Source organism: Musca autumnalis, unplaced genomic scaffold (genome assembly GCF_047663935.1).
Source record: "Musca autumnalis isolate F117 unplaced genomic scaffold, ASM4766393v1 scaffold_5, whole genome shotgun sequence".
NCBI lineage: Eukaryota > Metazoa > Arthropoda > Insecta > Diptera > Muscidae > Musca > Musca autumnalis.
Genome location: NW_027412088.1, coordinates 52176680 through 52199227, shown reverse-complemented (window position 1 = coordinate 52199227; position 22548 = coordinate 52176680). Strand labels below are relative to the sequence as shown.

General features: G+C 37.7%; 1 protein-coding gene across 15 annotated transcripts in view; it reads right to left on the bottom strand.

The window, feature by feature from the left end:
- Arms (Ankyrin repeat-rich membrane spanning) overlaps positions 1–22548 on the bottom strand; it is a 175603-nt gene that overhangs the window by 37047 nt on the left and 116008 nt on the right. For all 15 annotated transcript variants that reach the window (XM_073992193.1, XM_073992205.1, XM_073992199.1 and 12 more), the window contains 5 exons: positions 9463–9795; positions 6794–9401; positions 6551–6716; positions 6307–6485; positions 6000–6244 (listed from right to left, as the gene is read on the bottom strand). In XM_073992193.1, coding sequence (XP_073848294.1) covers positions 6000–6244; positions 6307–6485; positions 6551–6716; positions 6794–9401; positions 9463–9795 — 3531 coding nt within the window. The remainder of the gene's footprint in view (positions 1–5999; positions 6245–6306; positions 6486–6550; positions 6717–6793; positions 9402–9462; positions 9796–22548) is intronic.

Sequence of the window (22548 nt, the reverse complement as noted above, 5' to 3'; positions counted from 1 at the left end):
AAATGTAGTAGGCATAGATATGTATACCAGTTTTATGTGAAAAATATTTTCAATATTTTTCCATTCCATTCTAAAACTTTAATAAAGAAACTTTATCGATATAGAACCACTGCGTGTTTATAACTTTCCAATAGGTTATTGGCCCAGCGCTTACGTGATATATATCGGGAATTTTAATTCGCTTGGCGACAATTAATTTAAATCAGTAATTTGTGTTTTTACGGGCAAAATGAATGGATCAAATGTGCAATTTCCAAAACTTTCCAATTCCAACTATCATAATTGGAAATTCAATATGGAGCTGCTGTTGCTGGAACGGGAACTATGGGATATCATCGTTGGAGAAGTGCCAAGTACCCCTGATGCGAAATGGTTAATTCGTGACGGAAAAGCTAGAGCAACTATCGGTTTAGCGGTGGAAGAATCTCAAAAAGTTCATATCAAGAAGCTTAAGACGGCTAAGGAATTTTGGAATGTTTTGAAGAAGCACCATGAGAAGTCAAATTTAACAAATAAAGTAAGTCTTTTACGCCAATTATCAACAAAGAGAATGCTAGGAGGTCAATCAATGGAAGAACATATAACAGAATTTATGGATATTGTGGATCGTTTGAATGACCTTGGTGAGGAAATTGGTGAGCACAAAACTGTTGCATTTTTGCTTGGGAGCCTGCCGGAGGAATACAATTCGTTGGTTTCATCATTGGAGATGCGTCCAGAGAACGATTTAACGGTGGATTTGGTAAAGGAAAAACTGCTTCAAGAATTTAAACGGAAATCTGAAGTTGCTCCATTGGCTGATACGGTATTTAAAACTCAAAAGAAATTCAAGCCAAAATGTTTTTCATGTGGTAAGATGGGCCACATAAAGAAAAATTGTCCGAACAGAAGACCAAATGGAAATCGCGCAAATGTTGCGGAGAATAAAGAAAGTAAAAATCATTGCTTCGGAGTTACGTCAAAAAGAAAGGAACATAATTGGTTCATAGATTCGGCTGCAACTTGTCATATGAGCTGCGATGAAGGATCGTTTTACAGGTTGAACAGGAAAGAAAATGATTCAATATATTTGGCTGATGGTACCGAATTAAAGGCAAGTGGCATTGGTGAATGTCGTCTGATTTGTCAAAACAAAGAAATATGTGTACAAGACGTTTTGTACGTTCCACAACTTGATGGAAGTTTATTATCAGTAAGAAAATTGACAAATGAAGGTTACAAGGTGCATTTTGATTCGGATAGCTGTTTAATATTGATGGATGGTCAAGTTTGTGCTACAGGAAGATTGAGGAATAATTTGTATATCCTTAATAGTAGTCAAATGGCGAATAAATTGTGTGGTTACAAAGCGGAATGCATTCATATGTGGCATCGTCGATTGGGTCATAGAAATATTCAAGCAATCAAGACTAGTGCTAGTGAAGGTCTAGCTGCTGGATTGAATATAAAGAAATGCTCATGTTCGTCTGCTTGTGAGGTATGTTTACAATCAAAATTAATAAGAAAACCTTTCCCAAAGGCGTCAGAAACAAAGACCGAAACTATTTTGGATATAATTCACGCGGATGTATGCGGTCCAATGCAAAATACAACTCCGAGTGGTAACCGATATTTTTTAACAATGATAGATGACTACAGCCGATACTGTCATGTTTATTTTTTAAAAACCAAGGATATGGTCTTTGATAAAATAAAAGAATTTGTTGAAATGACGGAAAATCAATTTGGTAAGCGAATGAAAATATTAAGATCTGACCGTGGAGGTGAATTTTGTAGCAAGAAAATGGAAACATATCTCAAGTCAAAAGGGATACTGCATCAATTAACTGCTCCCTACACTCCTGAACAAAATGGAGTAGCAGAAAGAAAGAATAGAAGCTTGATGGAGATGGCTCGCTGCATGTTGAATGACTCTGAAATTCATGTAAAATTTTGGGCGGAAGCTGTGAACACAGCAAATTATGTTCAAAACAGAATTCAAACTTCCGTTACAAATGTTACTCCTTTTTCACTGTGGTTCAAGAAAACTCCAAGCTTAAGTCATATTCGAGTTTTTGGATCGGTTGCATACGCACATATTAACAAACAAAAGAGAAGAAAGTTGGATAATGTTGCGGTCAAATGCAATTTGATTGGCTATTGTGATGAATCGAAGGCATATCGTTTACTCAACACTAAGACGAACGCTATTGTTATTAGTAGAGATGTGGAATTTATTGAACCAGACTGCCGCCATAAGGGTTGTGATCCAATTGAAGTCGAAAGAACGCCGGAGAATATGGTTAGTGTACCCTTAGAATTTTCAAATTATGATATGGAAAATGAAGGCATATCAAGTGGGGAAGATGAAGACGAATTTCATGGTTTTGAGTCTGAAGATGAAATACTTTCAACGTCATCTTCTAATGAGTCACAACGAGAAGATATTCATGAAAATGTTACGTCAACTCATACTGCTGAAAGAAGAGTATCGACAAGAGCAAACAAAAGCGTGCCGCCTAAAAGATATGGGTGTAAAGTTTCTCACGCTGATGATCCTGTTTCTTACAAGGATGCTGTATCCAGGTCCGATAGTAAGGAGTGGATGAAAGCTATGAATGAGGAAATCAAGTCGCTACATGACAATCAAACATGGGATCTTGTGGAAATGCCTAAAGGACACAAACTGATTGACTGTAAGTGGGTTTTCAAAGTGAAGAAAACTACTGATGAAAAGGCCAAATACAAAGCCAGATATGTAGCAAAGGGATATTCCCAAAAGTACGGAGAAGACTATGATCAAGTGTTTGCACCTGTGGTAAAGCAAACAACTCTGAGGACTCTATTGGCAGTGGCAAGCTATAAAAATATGGAAGTGAAACACATTGATGTTAAGACAGCATTCCTGAATGGTGAGATCGATTCCGAAATTTATATACGGCAACCAGAAGGCTTCATTGAAAAGGGCAAGGCAAATTTGGTTTGCAAATTAAAAAGAAGCATCTATGGTCTAAAACAATCAGCACGTTGTTGGAACCTGCGAATAAACACTGTTTTAGTTAATTCTGGATTCAGAAGGGGAAAAGCTGATCCGTGCCTTTACGTAAAAGAACAGAACAATTCAACTGTTTATGTCTTAATTTACGTAGACGATATCATTATAGCTAGTGAAAGTAACGAGGAAATTCAAAATGTTACAAGGACCATAAAGCAGAACTTTGAAATAACTGAACTAGGAGATATCAAATTATATTTGGGAATTGAAGTAACACGTAACGAAGGTGGAGTTTTCTATTTGTGCCAAGAAAACTATATTACAAAGATGTTGAAAGAATTCGGACTATCTGATGCAAAAACTTCTTCGATTCCTATAGATCCGGGCTATTTAAAGGATATTCAAGATAAATTGCTGGAGGACAATAATTTGTATAGAAAGGCAATTGGATCTCTGTTATACCTGGCAAATAATACGCGTCCGGATATTTCAGTTGCTGTGTCTATATTATCGCGAAAAGTTGAAAACCCAAGTCAAAGAGATTGGACGGAAGTCAAGCGAGTTTTTAGATATTTGAAAGGCAGTCAAAATTTAAAATTGTGTGTTGGTTCTAAGTCAAATTTGGATCTGAAAGGATATGCTGATGCTGACTGGGCTGGAGATGTCAACGACCGAAAATCTACAAGCGGTTTTGTATTCAAACTTGGTGACGCCACCATAAGCTATGCAAGTAGAAAACAGTCGAACGTAACTTTGTCATCAACGGAAGCAGAGTTAGTAGCTTTAGCAGAAGCATCGCAGGAAATGTTATGGATTTGTCAATTAATGAAAGAATTTGGAATCAAAATATCCAATCCAGTAATATATGAAGATAACCAAAGTTGCCTCAAAATTCTACAGGAAGATAAAATTAATCCAAGAAGCAAGCATATTGATGTTAAATATTATTTTGTTCGTGATTTGCTAAGGTCTGAAAGAATAAGCTACGAATATTGCTCAACAGATAATATGTTAGCCGATATTTTCACTAAACCGTTACAAAAAATTAAAGTTTGTAAATTTAGGGATTTAATTGGATTATCCGTTTAGCTTTAAATGAACATATGTATTGCCGTTAACAATATCTGATACATTGAGAAGGGGTGTTGGTGTACAATGTAGATCAAATTATTGTACTGTATATATATCTACCTGTTTTATATAAATGTAGTAGGCATAGATATGTATACCAGTTTTATGTGAAAAATATTTTCAATATTTTTCCATTCCATTCTAAAACTTTAATAAAGAAACTTTATCGATATAGAACCACTGCGTGTTTATAACTTTCCAATACTCGTTAGGGGAAATTTGAACGTTAACAGCGATACTGTAGTTGTGTCTTTGGATCTTACTAAGGCATTTGATTCGATTTCACATACTGTATTGGTTGGGAAGCTCAGGAATGAGTTCAATTATTCTATTTCTGCTTGCAATCTTATCGTTTCTTACTTATGTGGCAGAACACAATTTGTCTCTTATAACGGTCAGTCTTCTGGGACACTTTTACTTACGAATGGTGTTCCGCAGGGGTCTGTCTTGGGTCCTCTGCTGTTTATCCTCTATGTTAATAGCCTTGCTGTATGGTGCTCTGATGTAAATTGCAAGCCGCTTTTATTTGCAGACGATGTTTTCTTAGTTTTTGCTAGAAATGGAATGTCTTCAATAGCTTTTGAAACTGCAATAAATCATAGTCTTGATCGTTTTAGACTATGGTCTTTAGAGAACTCGTTAGTGATCAACCCAGTTAAGACGAAAGCAATACGATTTGGTAGTCAGTCGTACGACTTAAACATTGCTCTGGGCGGAAATGTGATCAGCTTTGTATCTTGCCATAAAATATTGGGCATTTTTGTAGACGAAAAGCTTGCATTTGAATATCATGTTGACTATGTGCATAGAAAAGTTGTTGGCATAATTCGGAAATTTTATTCCACTAATATATACCTTCCTTCATGGGTTAAATATAGGTTAGCTTACGTACTATTAATGCCTCATGTTAACTATGGTCTGGAAGTTTTTTCTGGTATGTCAGAACGTAATGCATTGGTATTAGAGCGTGCAGTAAAACGTATTGTACGCTTTGTCTACGGCTTAAGGACTCGTGACAATATCTCTGACTATGTTAAGAGCTTTCTTGGAGTTACTTTAGATCAGTTTGTGTCCACTAAGATGTTGTGCGCCTATTATAGAATAATAAGGAATGGTGTACCTGTTTCACTGAAAAACATGTTTCGTTTTGGTTTATTGTGGAGGAACATACAAATATCTATTCCTTTAATAAATAATTCTACATTTGAGAATTCATTTTTAGTACGTGTGGCCAGATTGTGGAATTATTTACCAATAGAACTTAGAGTATTCTCGCAGTCTAATAATGCGTTCCGCTTGAAACTGTTGACCTATTTTGGATCTCGACCCTAAATATTGGATTTTAAACTGCTATCACTGCATATGATGATTTTAGTTTCATTTTCCTAGTGCACTTGCTACCTTTTTTTATACTTGTGGGCTTGTTTGCTATGCAAATTAAATGTGACTGTTTTTTTTTCCTTTGTTAGTATGTGTTTACATGCCCTATGTACCAGTCAATGCTAATGCGTACTGGGAGTCACTTACTTATATTGCTCTGTATATTTGTCATTCTATACTGCTTGTTGCTTATGGCCATTTATTGCATCGAATATTTTTCTCTTCTTGGTAGTTATGGCTGGGGAGCCAATTATATAAAGTAACATTGTGGATTATTTAGTGATATTGAGTATAAGGATATATTGTTAATACTATTTTTTGGCCTTGGAGGCTTTAGTATTAAAGAATGGAATGAATAAACAAACAAACAAACAAAAGGCCTAAAGACGGATTTCTATGTATATTGGAGAAGGATTTCCTTATAAAAAACGTCCTGCCAAAACACATTACGGAATTATGTCGTTTCCATTTAAAAAAAAAAATACCCTCCCCTTCCCAAATTTATTTATCTTACCCCAAATGATTCGACGGGTGAATTCAACAATGGTGTCATTGGTGGTTCACTGCCGGAACTGAAATTGCGCTGACGCAATTCCTGTACTGCTGCATAATCATTTTGCAATAATTGATATGGCGGATATGGTCCCATTGGTGAAGGCATATATGTGGTTGGTGTAGGTGGCATACGAGGCGGATGTTGGACACTAGGACGATTTTGTAGAACCACTGAACCTTCATCTTCAATGGATTGTTGATCCTCTGAAAAAAAAAACAACAACAAATTAACAACACAAATATCTTGAAAATATTTCTCTACAAACCTTTTAGCACCTTTCTCAAATAAGGATCCAAATTAATGGTGAAGGGCAGAAATATACGTAAATCTGCAACCAATAAATCAGATTTATGTAACTGCAAGAAAGCATCTAATTTACGTTCATCACGATCCAATTCCAAGAGGGGAGCAGCTTCACGCAGACAAGCCAATTTGGGGCGGACCCTAAAAATTGAAAGGCGAAATAAAACCAAAAATATTCGAAAGACAAAAACAATTCTTTGACTAACTTTTCATAGACCGTTTGCAGTGGAACACTGTCATCAAATGATTCCATAAATTGATCATGATGCAGCACAATCATACTGGCTCTTAGGGGCCATTGTTCGGTTAAATTAATCCAAGAACTTAGACGATACCAGCTAAAGTCAATTTGGAATGCCTTTAAGAGACGTACTGCAAAACAAAAGGAAAATCATTATTTCTATATTCGTGGTTTTCATCCTCTACTCCCAAGCTCCTCCTCCACTTACCGGTTATATAGATGACATTCATTAAACGTCTCATACTGCGTGGATTAACATCGCTGAAATAATCATCGGTTAACATGATTCTAGACATATCCAAGACACCTTGAGGATTTTGCCCCAAACGATGTAAATTGGAACCAATTGAACTGGCCACCGATTCCGATAGACGTAGGGACTTTTTACCCGATGCAGCACCACGACCACCACCCAATGGTCCACGCAATTTCTCTTGACTTGACATAATTTCCGAAGCATTCGAAAGACGTCTGGCCGACACGGAATGACCCAGTGTGGGTGCATCATCCGACTGCAATTCTCCATAGTTACGTTTAAAGAGCAATGCTGTCATCTGGGCCCGTTGCACCTTACGCAAACCAGAATTTTGCAAATACACAGGGAGATGAACCAAATTTCTTAGAAAATCATGACCACCAATACCACCCTCTGTGAAGAGACGACGACTATTGGCCTCAGCTGCTTTGGCAATGACATGCGGATCCACAGCAAGTAACACTACAAATGGTCGATTTGGTGAAGAGAGCAATGTTTGGATGGCATTCAACACTGACAGGATTCTTTCGGTATCACAGGAATCTAAGGCATCCACCACACCCACGAGACGACTTTGTTGATTGGTAAAGGCATCGAGGCATTTAATCATATCCGTCATTAATGCCACCTCGGAACCCAGGGCTGTTAATGGGGCTCCCTCGCTGGAGCGTATGGTTCTCTTCAAATGACGTCCCTGTGACGTAAAGAGGGCTCCAAATGCCTTAGCCAATACATGCAGATTTGTACAGATAATGGTGATTAAAATGGCACTGATGACATAAATTGACACTAGGACATTGTCACTGTCTACACTCGAACCATGGGCAAAGTATGCCACAACCAGCGAAATGCCTGCTATTAGGGTTAGCAAGCCTATTTCAAAGATTACCACAATAGGAACACAGCACATGCGACGCCAGCGCCAACCGGCGGTAACTTTCAAAGGTTTGGGACGAAAAGCTCTATACAGGCGGGTCGAAAGCCAGCCATAGTGGACTTCGATGGCCTCAAACAGCGAGGCCAACATATGGGCCACAGCTCCTTCGCCCGTGGGCGAGGCACTGCTTGCCTCGGCGAAATGAAAACGCACCGGTTTCGCCTGGCTATCAGCCTGAGCACCGGGTGGATGGCAAAAGGCCACTTGGAAGATCAGTCTTAGACGTCCAATACGTTTCTGTATGCCATGGTCGATGGAATAGGCCCAGTACATGTCCATTTGGTAGTTGCAGTAGCGTATAATGGCAAGCAGGAGATACGTAAAGGCCAGGAAGCTAACACCGGCCACAGGACCCCAGGTAAATGACCAGGTGCATAAGCCCACAATTGTGCCGAGGATTAGGGCTAAATGGAAACAAACTAGGAATAGCAGACCAGCTGTTCGTATCGGAGGTTCAGCCCATTGACGGGCAAAATTTGTCATTTCTTCTCTTAACTTGGTGAGCAGGAACGATTTGCCACTGCCCCATTTGGCATAGAGACCCACTGTAATGGGTGTTGTTAGCGTTGGCTCACTCAACACATCAGCCAAGGCGGAGGAATACAACTCATAACCCAACATACCTTCGGAATCTTCGTTGGTGTTCAAACGCCTAGAGCCAAACACCTGACCCAATATTGTCTTTTGATGGGCTGTATCAATGGCATAGGGCGTCTCTGCCGACTTATTGGCCCTGTACAGCAGTTGACTGTTTTTGGGATTCCTTAGCAGGGCCTCAACAATGGCCTTGGAACGGGCACGCATTGCTATGTGTAAACAGGTATCACCACGCTTATCGCTAGCACCCACCTTCGCCTTACGATCTAATAACATTTGTACTATTTCCAAGTTGCGATTGCGCACAGCCCTCAGCAGAGCTGTATCACCGTCTTTGGTCGGAGCTTCGAGATCAGGATTTGTATGCAGCAGGATTTTAACAATTTGATTGTGGCCTTTTTCCACAGCCGTATAAATGGCTGTTTTGCGATCTTTGCCCTGGATATCGACATCGGCGTGTTTTTTAAGTAAAGCTTCGACCACACTGCGGTGACCACCCTTAACGGCATGGATAAGCGGCGTGTCGCCAGCACGATCTTGTATATTGATATAAGCACCGGCAGCAATTAAAGCAGCGGCAATATCTTGATAGCCTTCTCTGGCTGCAATGGCCAGGGCGGTCATGCCATCCTTGTCCAAGGCATTGACATTGGGTTTCTTTTCCAAAACGGAGGTTACACAGTCGGTGTGACCACCGGAGGCAGCCACCAACAGTGGTGTCCATGAATACATACCAGCTGTATCAACATTAGCACCGGCCTTCAACAGAGTATCCACAATTTCTACATTGCCTTTACGACAGGCCCAAACCAAGGCAGTTGTGCCATACTTATCACCCACATTCACTTTGGCTCCTCGGGTAACCAACATTTCCACAATTTCCTTGAAACCACGGCCAGCTGCCCACAGCAGGGGACCCAAATGATAATTGCCATGGACATTGACATCGGCTCCTTTCTCCAGGAAAAAGCGTACCAATTCGGTGCGGCCACGATAGGCGGCCCACATCAATGAAGTCCAGCCACCCTAAAAAAGAAAAAGAATTGAAATAATCCCACAACTAAATGTGACAAGAGAGTTTGCTTACCATTTCACGATGTTCCAAATCGGCTCCATGATCTAACAACAATTGAGCAATCTCAAAATGTCCCGCCTTTGAGGCACACAACAGCGCTGTCCAATTGTCATTATCTTCGGCTTGAACATCAGCACCCCGAGCCAAAAGCTCCCTTACAAATACCGTTAGACCGCGAGCCGATACAACCATCAGTAGCGTGGCACCATTTTCATCGCGATCATCTACCGTTAGATGACGGCTATCTAAGATGGAACGCAAACCGGATATATCATTGGCCTCCACATATTGCAGAAGTGCTCTATGTCCCAACGAACCCATAGAATCTCCAAAGCGATTTAGGTTCTATTGGAAGAATCAAATGAGAAAAGAAAGAAACGGATATTAGTAAGGAGTTAAAGAAGAAAAAATAAATATAAATAAAGGACAAACATTAAAGAATTTCGTGCCGCAATCAAAAAAGTAATATAAAAGTAGCAGCAGTTATTTGCAGGAACTAATGCTAATAACAACAACACTTAAAACAACAACAATACATATATTAGTTGTATTTTTGGGAATATCAAAATACATGTCAAGCAGATTAATACTCATAAGTTATACCTAAGGTTATCAAAGATATCAATTTATATCCGAGATTAACATTTTTCGGGAAAAGAAATAATACGTATACATACATATTTATTTTAGCGGGTGGGGATTTTTTGCGAAATATACCTAAATAAGTTCTCATACATGGGGGTCAAGTTCAAAGGAATTTTACCTATATATGCATCCACTTTTCTAGACCCAAGTTTAAGATGCCAAGATTACTTCATAATTTCCTTGAAATCAAACTGTAACCGTTCAGCTTGACTATTAGCCAAATCAAAGGGTGGCAATAAGTCAAAATATATAAAGATTAGTCAGTCTCAGAAGACCATCATGTTTCCACATACAACGACCGATGGAGTGGACTAGTACATGTCCCTTTCGTAGTTGAAGTAATGGATAATGAGGCGTAGGGGATATGTAAAAAGTTTATATGGATACAAGGAAATTCAAAGGTCTTCTATATAAAGAATAACTAGTAATAGTCTTCTATAGAAAGATATCTGCTTATGACCTTCTATGAATCTTCTAGGTCATCTATGGATAAAATATTTTTTAAAGATCAATGCACGTGTCAGGTCTATGGGTAGACACTTAGGTATACTATAAGAAGACACTTGGGTCTTCTGTGTAAAGACATTCTGTTCACCTATGAGAATACCTTCTCGCCTTTTATGAGAAGACTTTTTGATCTTCTATCAGAAGACCTTGCTACATTCTATGAGAACACTTTCGGGTCATCTATCAGAACATTTCTAAAGAGGGCCTTTTGGTATTTTTTGTTAAGACCATTTTGGTCTCTATGAACAGATCGTATCGTTTACTATGAGAAGACCTTCCGGTCAACTATGAGAAGGACTTTTAGTCTTATATGAGAAGATCTTTGAATCTTCTGATATTCTATGTAAAGGCCATCCTGTTTTCTACTTGAGGACCTTGTTGTAATTTATATTAAGGACTTCTGGTATTCTAGGATAAGACCTTCTATTCTTTTGTATTCAGAACTTCTGGTCTTCCAAGCGAAAAATGTCTCGTCTAACATGAGAAGATCTTGTGGACTTATCTAAGAGCATCATGTAGACTTATCTAAGAAGACATTTGATCTCCTATAAGAAGACCTTCTGGTCTCCTACAAAAATACATATTCTAAGAGCAGACCTCCAAAACATCTTTGAGAAGGGCTTAAAGTCTTCTAAGAGAAGACCTCCAAGTCTTCTAGAGAAGACTTTCAATTTTTCTACGAGAAGACCTTAAGTCTTCTATGAGAAGATCTTCAAGTCTTCTATGAGAACTCATTTCAGTCTTCTTTAGAAGATTTTCCGGTCTTCTATGAGAAGACTTTCTGGTCTTTTTAGAGAAGGCCTTCTAGTCTTCTATGGGAAGACCTTCAAGTCTTCTATGAGAAGATCTTCCTTCTATGAGAACACTTTCTGGTCTTCTTAGAGAAGGACTTCTGGTCTTCTTAGAGAAGGTCTTCTGTTCTTCTTTGAGAAGATCTTCTGGTGTTCTATGAGAAGACCTTCAGACTTCTACGAGAAGACCTTCAGTCTTCTACGAGAAGTCCTTCAGTCTACTACGAGAAGACTTTGAAGTTTTCTATGAGAAGACTTTGAAGTCTTCTATGAAAAGACTTTGAAGTTTTCTATGAGAAGACTTTGAAGCCTTCTATGAGAGGACTTTGAAGTCTTCTATGAGAAGACTTGGAAGTCTTCTACGAGAAGACTTGGAAGTCTTCTACGAGAAGACTTTGAAGTCTTCTACGAGAAGACTTTAAAGTCTTTTATAAGAAGACTTTGAAGTCTTCTACGAGAAGACTTTAAAGTCTTTTATAAGAAGACTTTGAAGTCTTCTACGAGAAGACTTTGAAGTCTTTTATAAGAAGACTTTGAAGTCTTCTATGAGAAGACTTTGAAGTCTTCAATAAAAAGACTTTGAAGTTTTCTATGAGAAGACTTTAAAGTCTTCTATGAGAAGACTTTGAAGTTTTCTATGAGAGGACTTTGAAGTCTCCCATGAGAAGCCTTTGAAGTCTTCTATGAGGGGACTTTGAAGTCTCCTATGAGAAGACTTTGAAGTCTTTTATGAGAGGACTTTGAAGTCTTCAATGAGAGGACTTTGAAGTCTTCTATGAGAAGACTTTGAATTTTTTTATGAGAAGACGTTGAAGTCTTCTACGCGAAGCATCTGAAGTCTTCTATGTGAAGACTTTGAAGTCTTCTACGAGAAGACTTCTATGAGAAGACTTTGAAATCTTCTATGAGAAGACTTTGAAGTCTTCTATGAGAAGACTTTGATGTCTTCTATGAAAAGACTCTGATGTTTTCTATGAGAAGACTTTGAAGTCTTCTATGAGAAGACTCTGATCTTTCTATGAGAAGACTTTGAAGTCTTCTATGAGAAGACTTTGAAGTCTTCTATGAGAAGACTTTGAAGTCTTCTATGAGAAGACTTTGATGTTTTCTATGGGTAGACTTTGATGTTTTCTATGAGAAGACTTTGATGTCTTCTATGAGAAGACTCTGATGTTTTCTATGAGAAGACTTTGAAGTCTTCTATGAGAAGACTTTGAAGTCTTCTTTGAGAAGACCTTCAATCTTCTATGAGAAGACTTTGATGTTTTCTATGGGAAGACTTTGATGTTTTCTATGAGAAGACTTTGATGTCTTCTATGAGAAGACTCTGATGTTTTCTATGAGAAGACTTTGTAGTCTTCTATGAGAAGACTTTGTAGTCTTCTATGAGAAGACCTTCAGTCTTCTATGAGAAGACTTTCCAGTCTTCTATAAGAAGAACTTCCAGTCATATATGAAAAGACCTTCCAGTCATATATGAGAAGACCTTCCAGTCATATATGAGAAGACCTGCATGTCTTCTATGATAAGACATTCCAGTCTTCTATGAGAAGACTTTGAAGTCTTCTTTGAGAAGACCTTCAGTCTTCTATGAGAAGACCTTCAATCTTCTATGAGAAGACTTTGTAGTCTTCTATGAGAAGACTTTGTAGTCTTCTATGAGAAGACTTTGTAGTCTTCTATGAGAAGACTTTGTAGTCTTCTATGAGAAGACCTTCAGTCTTCTATGAGAAGACTTTCCAGTCTTCTATAAGAAGAACTTCCAATCTTTTATGAGAAGACCTTCCAGTCATATATGAGAAGACCTGCATGTCTTCTATGATAAGACATTCCAGTCTTCCATGAGAAGACTTTCCAGTCTTCTACGAGAAGACTTTCCAGTCTTCTATGAGAAGACTTTCCAGTCTTCTATGAGAAGACTTTCCCGTCGTCTATGAGAAGACTTTCCAGTCTTCTATAAGAAGACTTTCGAGTCTCCTATGAGAAGACTTTCCAGTCTTATATGAGAAGACCTTCTCGTCTTCTATTAGAAGTCCTTCTCGTCTTCTATTAGAAGTCCTTCTCGTTTTCTATGAGACTACCTTTATCTATGAGAAGATCTTCCAGTCATCTATGAGAAGACCTGCATGTCTTCTATGATAAGACCTTCCAGTCTTCTATGAGAAGATTTTCCAGTCTTCTATAAGAAGACTTTGTAGTCATCTATTTTCACGTCTTCTATGAAACGATTTTCAAGTATTCTATGAGAAGACCTGTTTTTCTATGAGATCTTCTGGTCTTCTATATAAGAATTTCTGGTGTTCCGTGAGTAGACCTTCCAGTTTTCTATGAGAAGACCTTCTCGTCTTCTATGAGACTACCTTCTTCTATGAGAATACCTTGTGGTCTGCTAGGAAAAATCTTCTGGGCTTCTATGAGAAAACCTTCTGATTTCTATGAGAAGACCTTGGAGTCTTTTATGAGAAGAGCTTCTCGTCTTCTATGAGAAGAACTTCGAGTCTTTTATGAGCAGATCTTCAGCTTTTTTATGAGAATTTTTTATGAGAATACCTTCCGGTCTTCTATGAGAAGACCTTCGTCTCTACTGTAAGAAGACATTCTGACCTTCTATGAGAAGACATTCTGGCATTCTATGAGAAGACCTTCGGGTATTTCATGAGAAGTCCCCCTCGTCTCCTATAAGAAACCATTCTGGTCATTAATGAGAAGGTCTTCTGTTCTATTATGATAATACCTTTTGGCCATTTTTTGGAAGGCCCTCTAGTCTCTTATGCTACGTCCTTACGATCTTTTAAGAAAACACCTTCTGGTGTTTTAGGAGAAAACATTCTGTTCTTCTATGGGAAGACCTTCAGGTCTTTTATGGTAAGAACTTCTGGTCTTCTATTTTCTACGGTTCTTCTAGGAAAAGTCCATTAGACCTTTAATGAGAAAATGTACTTTCTTGTATTGTACAATAAGACCATGTAGTCTTCTATAAGAAGAGCTTGTGGTCCTCTAAAAGATGATTGTTCTTCTATAAGAAGACCTTCCCGTCTTTTATGAAAAGTCTTTACGGTCATAGCAGAACTGTTGGTCTTCTATAAGAAAGCCTTATGGTATTCTATAAGACGACCTTTTGGTCTTCTTAAGAAGTCCTTATGATCTTCAATAAGAATATCCTTGTGGTCTTCTAAAGGACGAACTTGTGGTCTGCTATAGAAAGTCCTTGTGGTCTTCTATATGAAGAATTTGAGGTCTTCTATTAGGAAAGTTTGGGCTATTCTATAAGAGACCCGTGTGGTCTTCTATAAGAGGACCTTCTGGTCTTTTATAAGAGGACCTTTTTCTATAAAAAATATCGTGTGGTTTTCTATAAGAAGATCTTGTGGCCTTTTATAAGAAGACATTCTTAAAGAAGTCCTTATGAACTTCGATAAGAGACTTTGTGGTCTTCCTTCGTGTATATAGATTGTGTCCAGTTTTAGGCCTTATCGGATCGGGCCACGCTCACGAATGTTAGTTTGTTTAAACTCTCGATAATTCGTACCTCGATAAATCGAAAATCTAGGCAATTCGTATATGCTGTCGGTCCCTTGAAGCCATTTCCTTCTCATTTTAACCCGCTAAATCGAAAACTTCGATAATTAGTATAAAATGGCCGATCCCTTGGATACGAATTATCGAGATTCTACTGTATTTACATCAAAAATTCTTCGTATTATTGCTAACAAAAAAACTGTTTGCCGACGGTGAGCGTTGAACTCACAACTCTCGGTTTTGTAGTCGGCCAACGTTACTCATTACTTGGTAAAGGGGTTTGCATTGTTAAATTTTAAAGTAATAACCCCCTTATTTGTCGCATTACTTGCTAGCTTGTTTACATTACTTTGTAAAGGGTTATTAGTTTGGCTCAGGTTTCTCCCATTTTTTTTTTGCTTAGTACCACTTATGGTTTTCTTCTGGTTACAAATATTCCGATTATTTTTTCACTTGTTTGAGAATGATATATTATTCAATATGTTTGAAGCAATACCTTCTAAGAGACCCCTAAAAGCCTCATTATAAAAGCCCTTTGGTGGATAAAAGATAGAACCCTAATGTTTGTAGAGTGTTTTCAATTTTGTAATGTAGCTCCATTATTTTCAACGGAAAAAGTTGCACACGGATTAAAAAAGAAAATTAAATAAAAACATATATCACAATAAAAAAACAATGATAATCGTGATTCATATCAACAACATTTTAGATTGTTGCACAAATATGTCTACCCTCATTCTAGGCCAACATATTTCGGCAGTGACTAATTTTATTTAAAAAAAATGTTCTACAAATTTACGGATAACAAATTTAGACATATCTATAACGTGAATATAAGTTTCGGCTAATTTACTGCAGCACTTAGTTTAGTTATTTTTTATTTAAAAAAATATTTAAAAGAGATACCGCAAATATTTTGCGTCTACAGGTCAATTATGTGCGAAATTTTCAGTAAAGCAAATGCTTAGTAATTGGAAGCTTAGTAAAACAAAACTAAGAAGATGGAGTAGCAGCAAAATAATGAAAACATTTCAAAAAGACACGTTCGAAATATGTAAACAAATTAAATGCCATAGATGTACATTTGCCTGACATACATTACTACACGAGAGAGGGAGGGGAGAGGGAACTGTTGCTGCTGCTGCTTTGTTGAAGATGATTGATAATGAAAAATTTAGTCTTATCTAATCTCAAGTGTTGGTGGCAGGCAGGCACTACAACAAAGGCCATGGTCTCGAACTAAGCCAGCCAGTTGCACCGTTTTGGCTACTGTTAATTCTCACACTCTTAGGAAGTAGCGCATTGGAGGGGAAACAAAAACAATAACACATGTAGTTGGTTTCTCTAGAATGGATGCTGTGTGAATCCCTCTGTCTTATCTCCTTCTAATACATCTCCTCTTCTGCTTTTACGATTCTGCATAATGACAGACAAATAGCAGAGGCAAACATCAAATAAAAGAATTAGTCATAAATATCCATTATCTTGTTTTAGTTAAATCTAATTAAATAAAAATTATGTATTTGTTTTTTATTTTTATTTTTGTTGATGTTTAATTTAATTCAACAATTGTTAGGCTATTTCAATTTCGTTGACATATTTTTTTATTTCTTGGGATAAGCATTTTGTGTTGTAAAAAAAGGAATGTTGGATTTTGAGACAATTGCACATTAAATTCCTAGCAATGGAAATTATAAGAATTGTGATTCCTCTGTGTGTCATTAGTACTATTAAGAATAAAAGTTTCCTATTTTATAAACTGTAGTGTTTGGGTTACAATTGAAATCAGAAAAAAACAACTTTTCACAATCAGTTTCTCTTCAAAATTTCCTTCATTTGTCGTTGTTCATCATCATTGTTTGTAGACAACTTAAGGCGGCATGTGATTATTGTTTGTTTACCTTTTTTGACAGTTTGTGATCTTTGGTGTCACCGTAAGTTATCAAAATAATTTACAATCGATGAAGTTTCTTCGATATGTAGACACAAAATTTTGATTGACTTTTACTTGTCAATCATTTTGATGGGCTACTTTGTATAGAAATAATTTGACATGGGAAAATTCTATAACGCAAAAGAATTTAGATAGACACCATAAATTAAATTATAATTAAATTCCTTAATTCAAATGATAAGACATTAGGTGTGTTCACCATAAAATTGAAAACATTTTCCCCGCAAATTGCCTGAAATAAATTATATAAATTAAATTATAATTAAATTCCTTTAGGTGTGAGACATTTGTGTCTTCTTAAAAACAAATTAAAAAAATAATAAAATGATTTCTTCATAAATTGCTTAAAATAGCAATTGTGTTACGACTATTAGAATACACCAAACATTTTTTTTTTTAAAAATTGTTGATTAGCCCAGATAAAGCCACTGGTCGTTTAAACGCCACGAAAAATGGTTGCAAAAATTGACTTAAAACTCTGGTTTTTCGAATATTTTTGTGTGGTTTTTTGCATTTCGTTATAGTATTGGGTGTTATCTGTCATTTCACGCTTATAAAGCTTCATTTGACCTATGCATTTTCATGCAATTGGCCTAAAACCCAAGCCAAAAAAATCGACTTTTGGTAATTTTTGACTTTTGATGAAAAATTTAAATACGCGATAAAAATTTAATCATAAATGTTAGACTCATATAAAGTAAGAGATTTGATAGGGATATAGTAAGAGTATTTTCTCAATAAAAAACCAAGGGATTGGCATATAAGGATACACCTATATTACCCTCCAACGTTTTTGGCAGTTTTAAAAGAAAGTCCGATTACAGGAAAACTATACGTTTTAGAGAAAAAGTTATTTTTTTAAATACTTAAAATGACTAAAAAAATTCTCGGCGCTAAGTGGGTTAACAGGCGTTTCGTAGTAACAAATTTGTATTCTAATCTTTTTGAAGAAACAGGCTGATCGTGTCAATTCTATTTAACTTTACGTGTAAACAAATTTACTTTAATGTTTGTTAATGGAACCACTTTCATTTTTTTCAATTTTCCTCAATTTACTACATGAAGTGTCATTTAATGCCAACGTGTTTATGAAAGCTTCGTATTAATCAAATTATTTCCAGTCATTAACACTAGAATCAGGTATGAAGTAGTTTTAACTTTTTATAGACCCAGCATTATGACAAAAAACAACAATTTATATCCTTCAATTTTTTATTTGTTTTTCAAAAAACCCAAAATAAGAAAATTATTACTGTCATTTAAGGATAACGGGTGGCGTAGGGGATGGAAGATACCAAGCAACGGTCCTGACCGGTTTTAACATGGCAAAGCCCAGGATTTATCTTGGTCCCTCTTTCATCTCAAGTGGACACTGACCTCCCCGTGGTGTCACCTGGGGAACTGCCTTTAACACCTGTTAAAGGTAGTGAGCTAACATGTGCCGCGCGTTCCCCCATAAGAACGTTAAAAACTTGGGTTTGGGCGTCGGGTTAGTAACCCTCCCCTAGAAAAAACAGCCTACTATGAAAAAACGAAAGAAAAGAAAAACAACCCCCTCTAAAGTTGACGAACCCCGCAAACGTTTTAAGGACCATGATCTGCGAATCTGCACCTGGAATGTTCGCACTCTTTATAGAGAAGGTGCAGTCTTCGCATTGGCAGACGTACTTGAAAAGTACAAGGCCGATATTACTGCCATACAGGAAATACGATGGATTGGGAAAGGCGTCACAACAACACCTAAAGGTGACGCACTGTATTATAGCTGCCATGACGTAAAGCATGAGTTTGGTTGCGGATTTGTAGTTAGTCGGAGGCTAAAACGTCTGGTATCCAGCTTCACTCCAGTGAATGAAAGACTTGCTGCAATTCGAATAAAAGCTAAATTCTTCAACATCAGCTTTATTTGCGCTCATGCTCCCACTGAAGAAAAGGACGAACAGACCAAAGATATATTTTACGAGCGCTTAGAAGAAACATATGACAGTTGCCCTGCCCATGACATTAAAATCATTCTAGGCGATTTTAATGCCAAAATTGGAAAGGAGAATATCTTTGGCCCAACAGTGGGGAAATTCAGCCTCCACAGTGAAACATCTGACAATGGTATGAGGCTGGTAGACTTTGCAGCTTCAAAAAACATGGTAGTTAGCAGTACCAGATTTAATCATCTCATAATTCATAAGGGCACCTGGCTGCCTCCAGATCAGAAAACAAGAAATCAAATTGATCATGTTGTGATAGATGGAAGACATTCATCGAGCGTGTTGGATGTACGATCGTTCCGAGGCGCAAACATTGATTCGGACCACTACCTTGTTGCAGCAAAGGTACGCACCCGCTTAAACGTAGCAAACAAAGTACGAACAGACACAACACGAAAGTTAGACATCGGTAAGCTGCAATCACAACAGATAGCCACAGCATATTCCATTCAACTAGCCCAATTGCTTAACGCGAGCACTCCTTGTCCTGATAACATAACAACACAATGGCAACATATTTCCCACTCCATGCAAACAGCCGCAAAATCCATACTTGGATTCCAGAGACCTCCACAAAGGAATTCATGGTATGACCAGGAGTGTCGCGCTGCTACCGAAGAGAAAAATGCGGCATATAGAGCTACTTTGCAATCAGTAGCAACGCGTAGCGCACGAGAGAGATACAGGGAGAAAAGGAGAGAGGAGAAACGTCTTTTCCGCAAGAAAAAGAGAGAGATGGAAAAGCGGGAGTGTGAAAAAATCGAGATGTACAGGAGCCAGAATGAAGTCAGAAAATTCTACCAAAGAGTCAAGCATCAAACTGATGGCTTTGGTACAGGCACATCCTCCTGTAGAGACCAGCAAGGTAATTTGGTAACTGATACAGATAGTGTACTCAGGATATGGAAAGAACATTTTTCAAATCTGTTGGTATCCAATAGCAACGAAGACGACGAAGATACCACAGTCCCAATCCCAGAAGATGGTATTGAATGTATACCGCCCAGCGAAGATGAGGTAAGGACAGCAAAAAATCGGCTGAAGAATAATAAGGCAGCAGGGGCCGATGGCTTACCAGCCGAGCTGTTCAAAACCGGAGGCGACACGCTGATAAGGTGTATTCATCAGCTAGTTAGCACCATCTGGCAGGAAGAACGCGTACCCGACGATTGGAACCTGAGCATCCTATGTCCCGTCCACAAGAAAGGAGATAAGACTGTATGCTCAAACTATAGGGTTATGCCCCTATAAGATAGTGTCAGGGATATTGTGCGAACGACTAAAGCCAATGGTCAACGAAATAATTGGACCATACCAATGTGGCTTTAAACCTGGCAAGTCCACCATTGACCAGATATTTACACCGCGGCAAATCCTAGAGAAGATCCAAGAGATGCAGATCGACATATTTCACCTTTCACATTCGACAGTCCCCTCCGATCAAAGGTATTCCACGCAATGTCTGAATTTGGTATCCCCGCAAAGCTCATCCGGCTTTGTAAGATGACTTTAACTGATACTAGGTCCTCAGTTAAAATTGGAAAGAACCTCTCCGAAGAATTTTGTACCAAAAGAGGTTTCAGACAAGGAGACAGCCTTACAACATTTTGTTGGAAAAGGTAATACGAGATGCAAATGTCAAAAGAAATGGCACAATTTACAATTTGGTGTGTTTGAGAGGAAAAATCTTCGAAAGATCTACAGGCCGATTTGCGTTGACGGTGAATATCGACGTCGTATGACCCACGAGCTATATAAGCTATACAAAGACATGAATATAGTTAAACGTATCGAGATGCAACGATTGCGTTGGCTAGGCCATATCATAAGAATGAGCGATGATGAACCCGCTAAAAAGGCGTATGAATACATGCCACATGGCGGTGCACGCAGAATCGGCAGGCCTAAGCTTCGATGGAGCAAACAAGTGGATGAAGAAATGGAAAGGCGCGGTATTCCAAAAAGTCAAGCGAAAAACAGAGAGGAATGGAGATCTTTTCTTAGTTCGGTCTATGGAACAAATGTTCTGTATTGGGCCAACTAAGTAAGTAAGTAAGTTTTATTCCACCCAAATCGTGGATTTTTTTAAAGAATTTTTATTCCACCCAAATCAGAAATTTTTTAAAGAATTTTCGTTCCACACAAATCGTGGATTTTTTTAAAAAAGTTTTATACACTCACAATAAGAATACAGAAAATTATAATTGTTGCATACATTTTGAACCTATAAATTATAGATACGAATATTACAAATTATATGGAAATTACTGCAAGAAATACTTCCTGAATAAACGTAGTAAAAACCTACATTTACATATAAGGGTGCTAATTTATGCACTATACATATACATTAGAATAATTAAAATAATATAAAATGATATGGTAAAGTCTTTAGATTACGACAATGAATTAAGGTCTGTTGGCGGATATTTTTAAAATTTGTATAACACTGCTAGTGATTTGTGATCATAACGAGATATCTTTGGTTTGTAGACAAAACCATACTCCTTGGGAAACGACGACCACCAACTAAAATGGCTAGTTACCAAGATAACTCTCGAAAGGGGGGATTCATATTTAGTCGAAACGTTACATTGCAGCTCAAAAATGGACAAAATCGGCCCGCACATTCCAGTTCAATTCGATACAAAGATTGTAAAACGTAATATTTATTTTAGCCTTACATTCGAATCGAAACTGATCAGTCCACACTTTCTCATAACAAAACACTAAGCTTTTTCGAATATACAAAATCAATACAAGTGTTTACTGTTAAAAAGAAGAGAATTAAGTAATCTTTCGAAAATGCCGAAAACTATTAAAATCGGTTAAAAATATATGAGTTATGCAATTGTTTGTGTTTTAACTTTTTGGCATTTTTATACCCTCCACCATAGTATGGAGGGTATATTAAGTTTGTTTTTCCGTTTGTAACGCATTGGAATACTCATTTGCGACCCTATAAAGTATATATATTCTTATTGATCAGGGTAAAATTCTGAGTCGATCTGTGCACGTCCGTCCGTCTGTGGTAATCACTCTAGCAGCCACAAAAATGGAGATAGGACGCTGAAATTTTGGGAAAGTGCGTCTTTTGTTTGCAGGCAGGTCAAGTTCGATGATGGGCTATATCGGTCCACGTTTTGGTATGGCCCCCATATAACGGAACCCCCCGATTTACGGTATTTTGACGTTTTTAGCTACATTTTCAGACCGATTTAGCCATAATTTGACATTCAGGGTTCTTAAGTGTCAATAAACTTATATAACAAAAGTTGTGGACATATGTCCACGTTTTGGTATAGCCCCCATGTAACGGTACCCCCGATTTACGGTATTTTGTCGTTTTTAGCTACATTTTCAGACCAATTTATCTATAATTTGACATTTAGGGTTATTAAGTCTCAATAAACTTATATAACAAAAGTTGTGGACATAGGTCCACGTTTTGGTATGGCCCTCATATAACGGTACCCCCCGATTTACGGTATTTTGACGTTTTTAGCTACATTTTCAGACCGATTTAGCTCTAATTTGACATTTAGGGCTCCTAAGCGTCACTAAAGCGACATTGGTCCACGTTTTGGTATAGCCCCCATGTAACGGTACCCCCCGATTTACGGTATTTTGTCGTTTTTAGCTACATTTTCAGACCAATTTATCTATAATTTGACATTTAGGGTTATTAAGTCTCAAT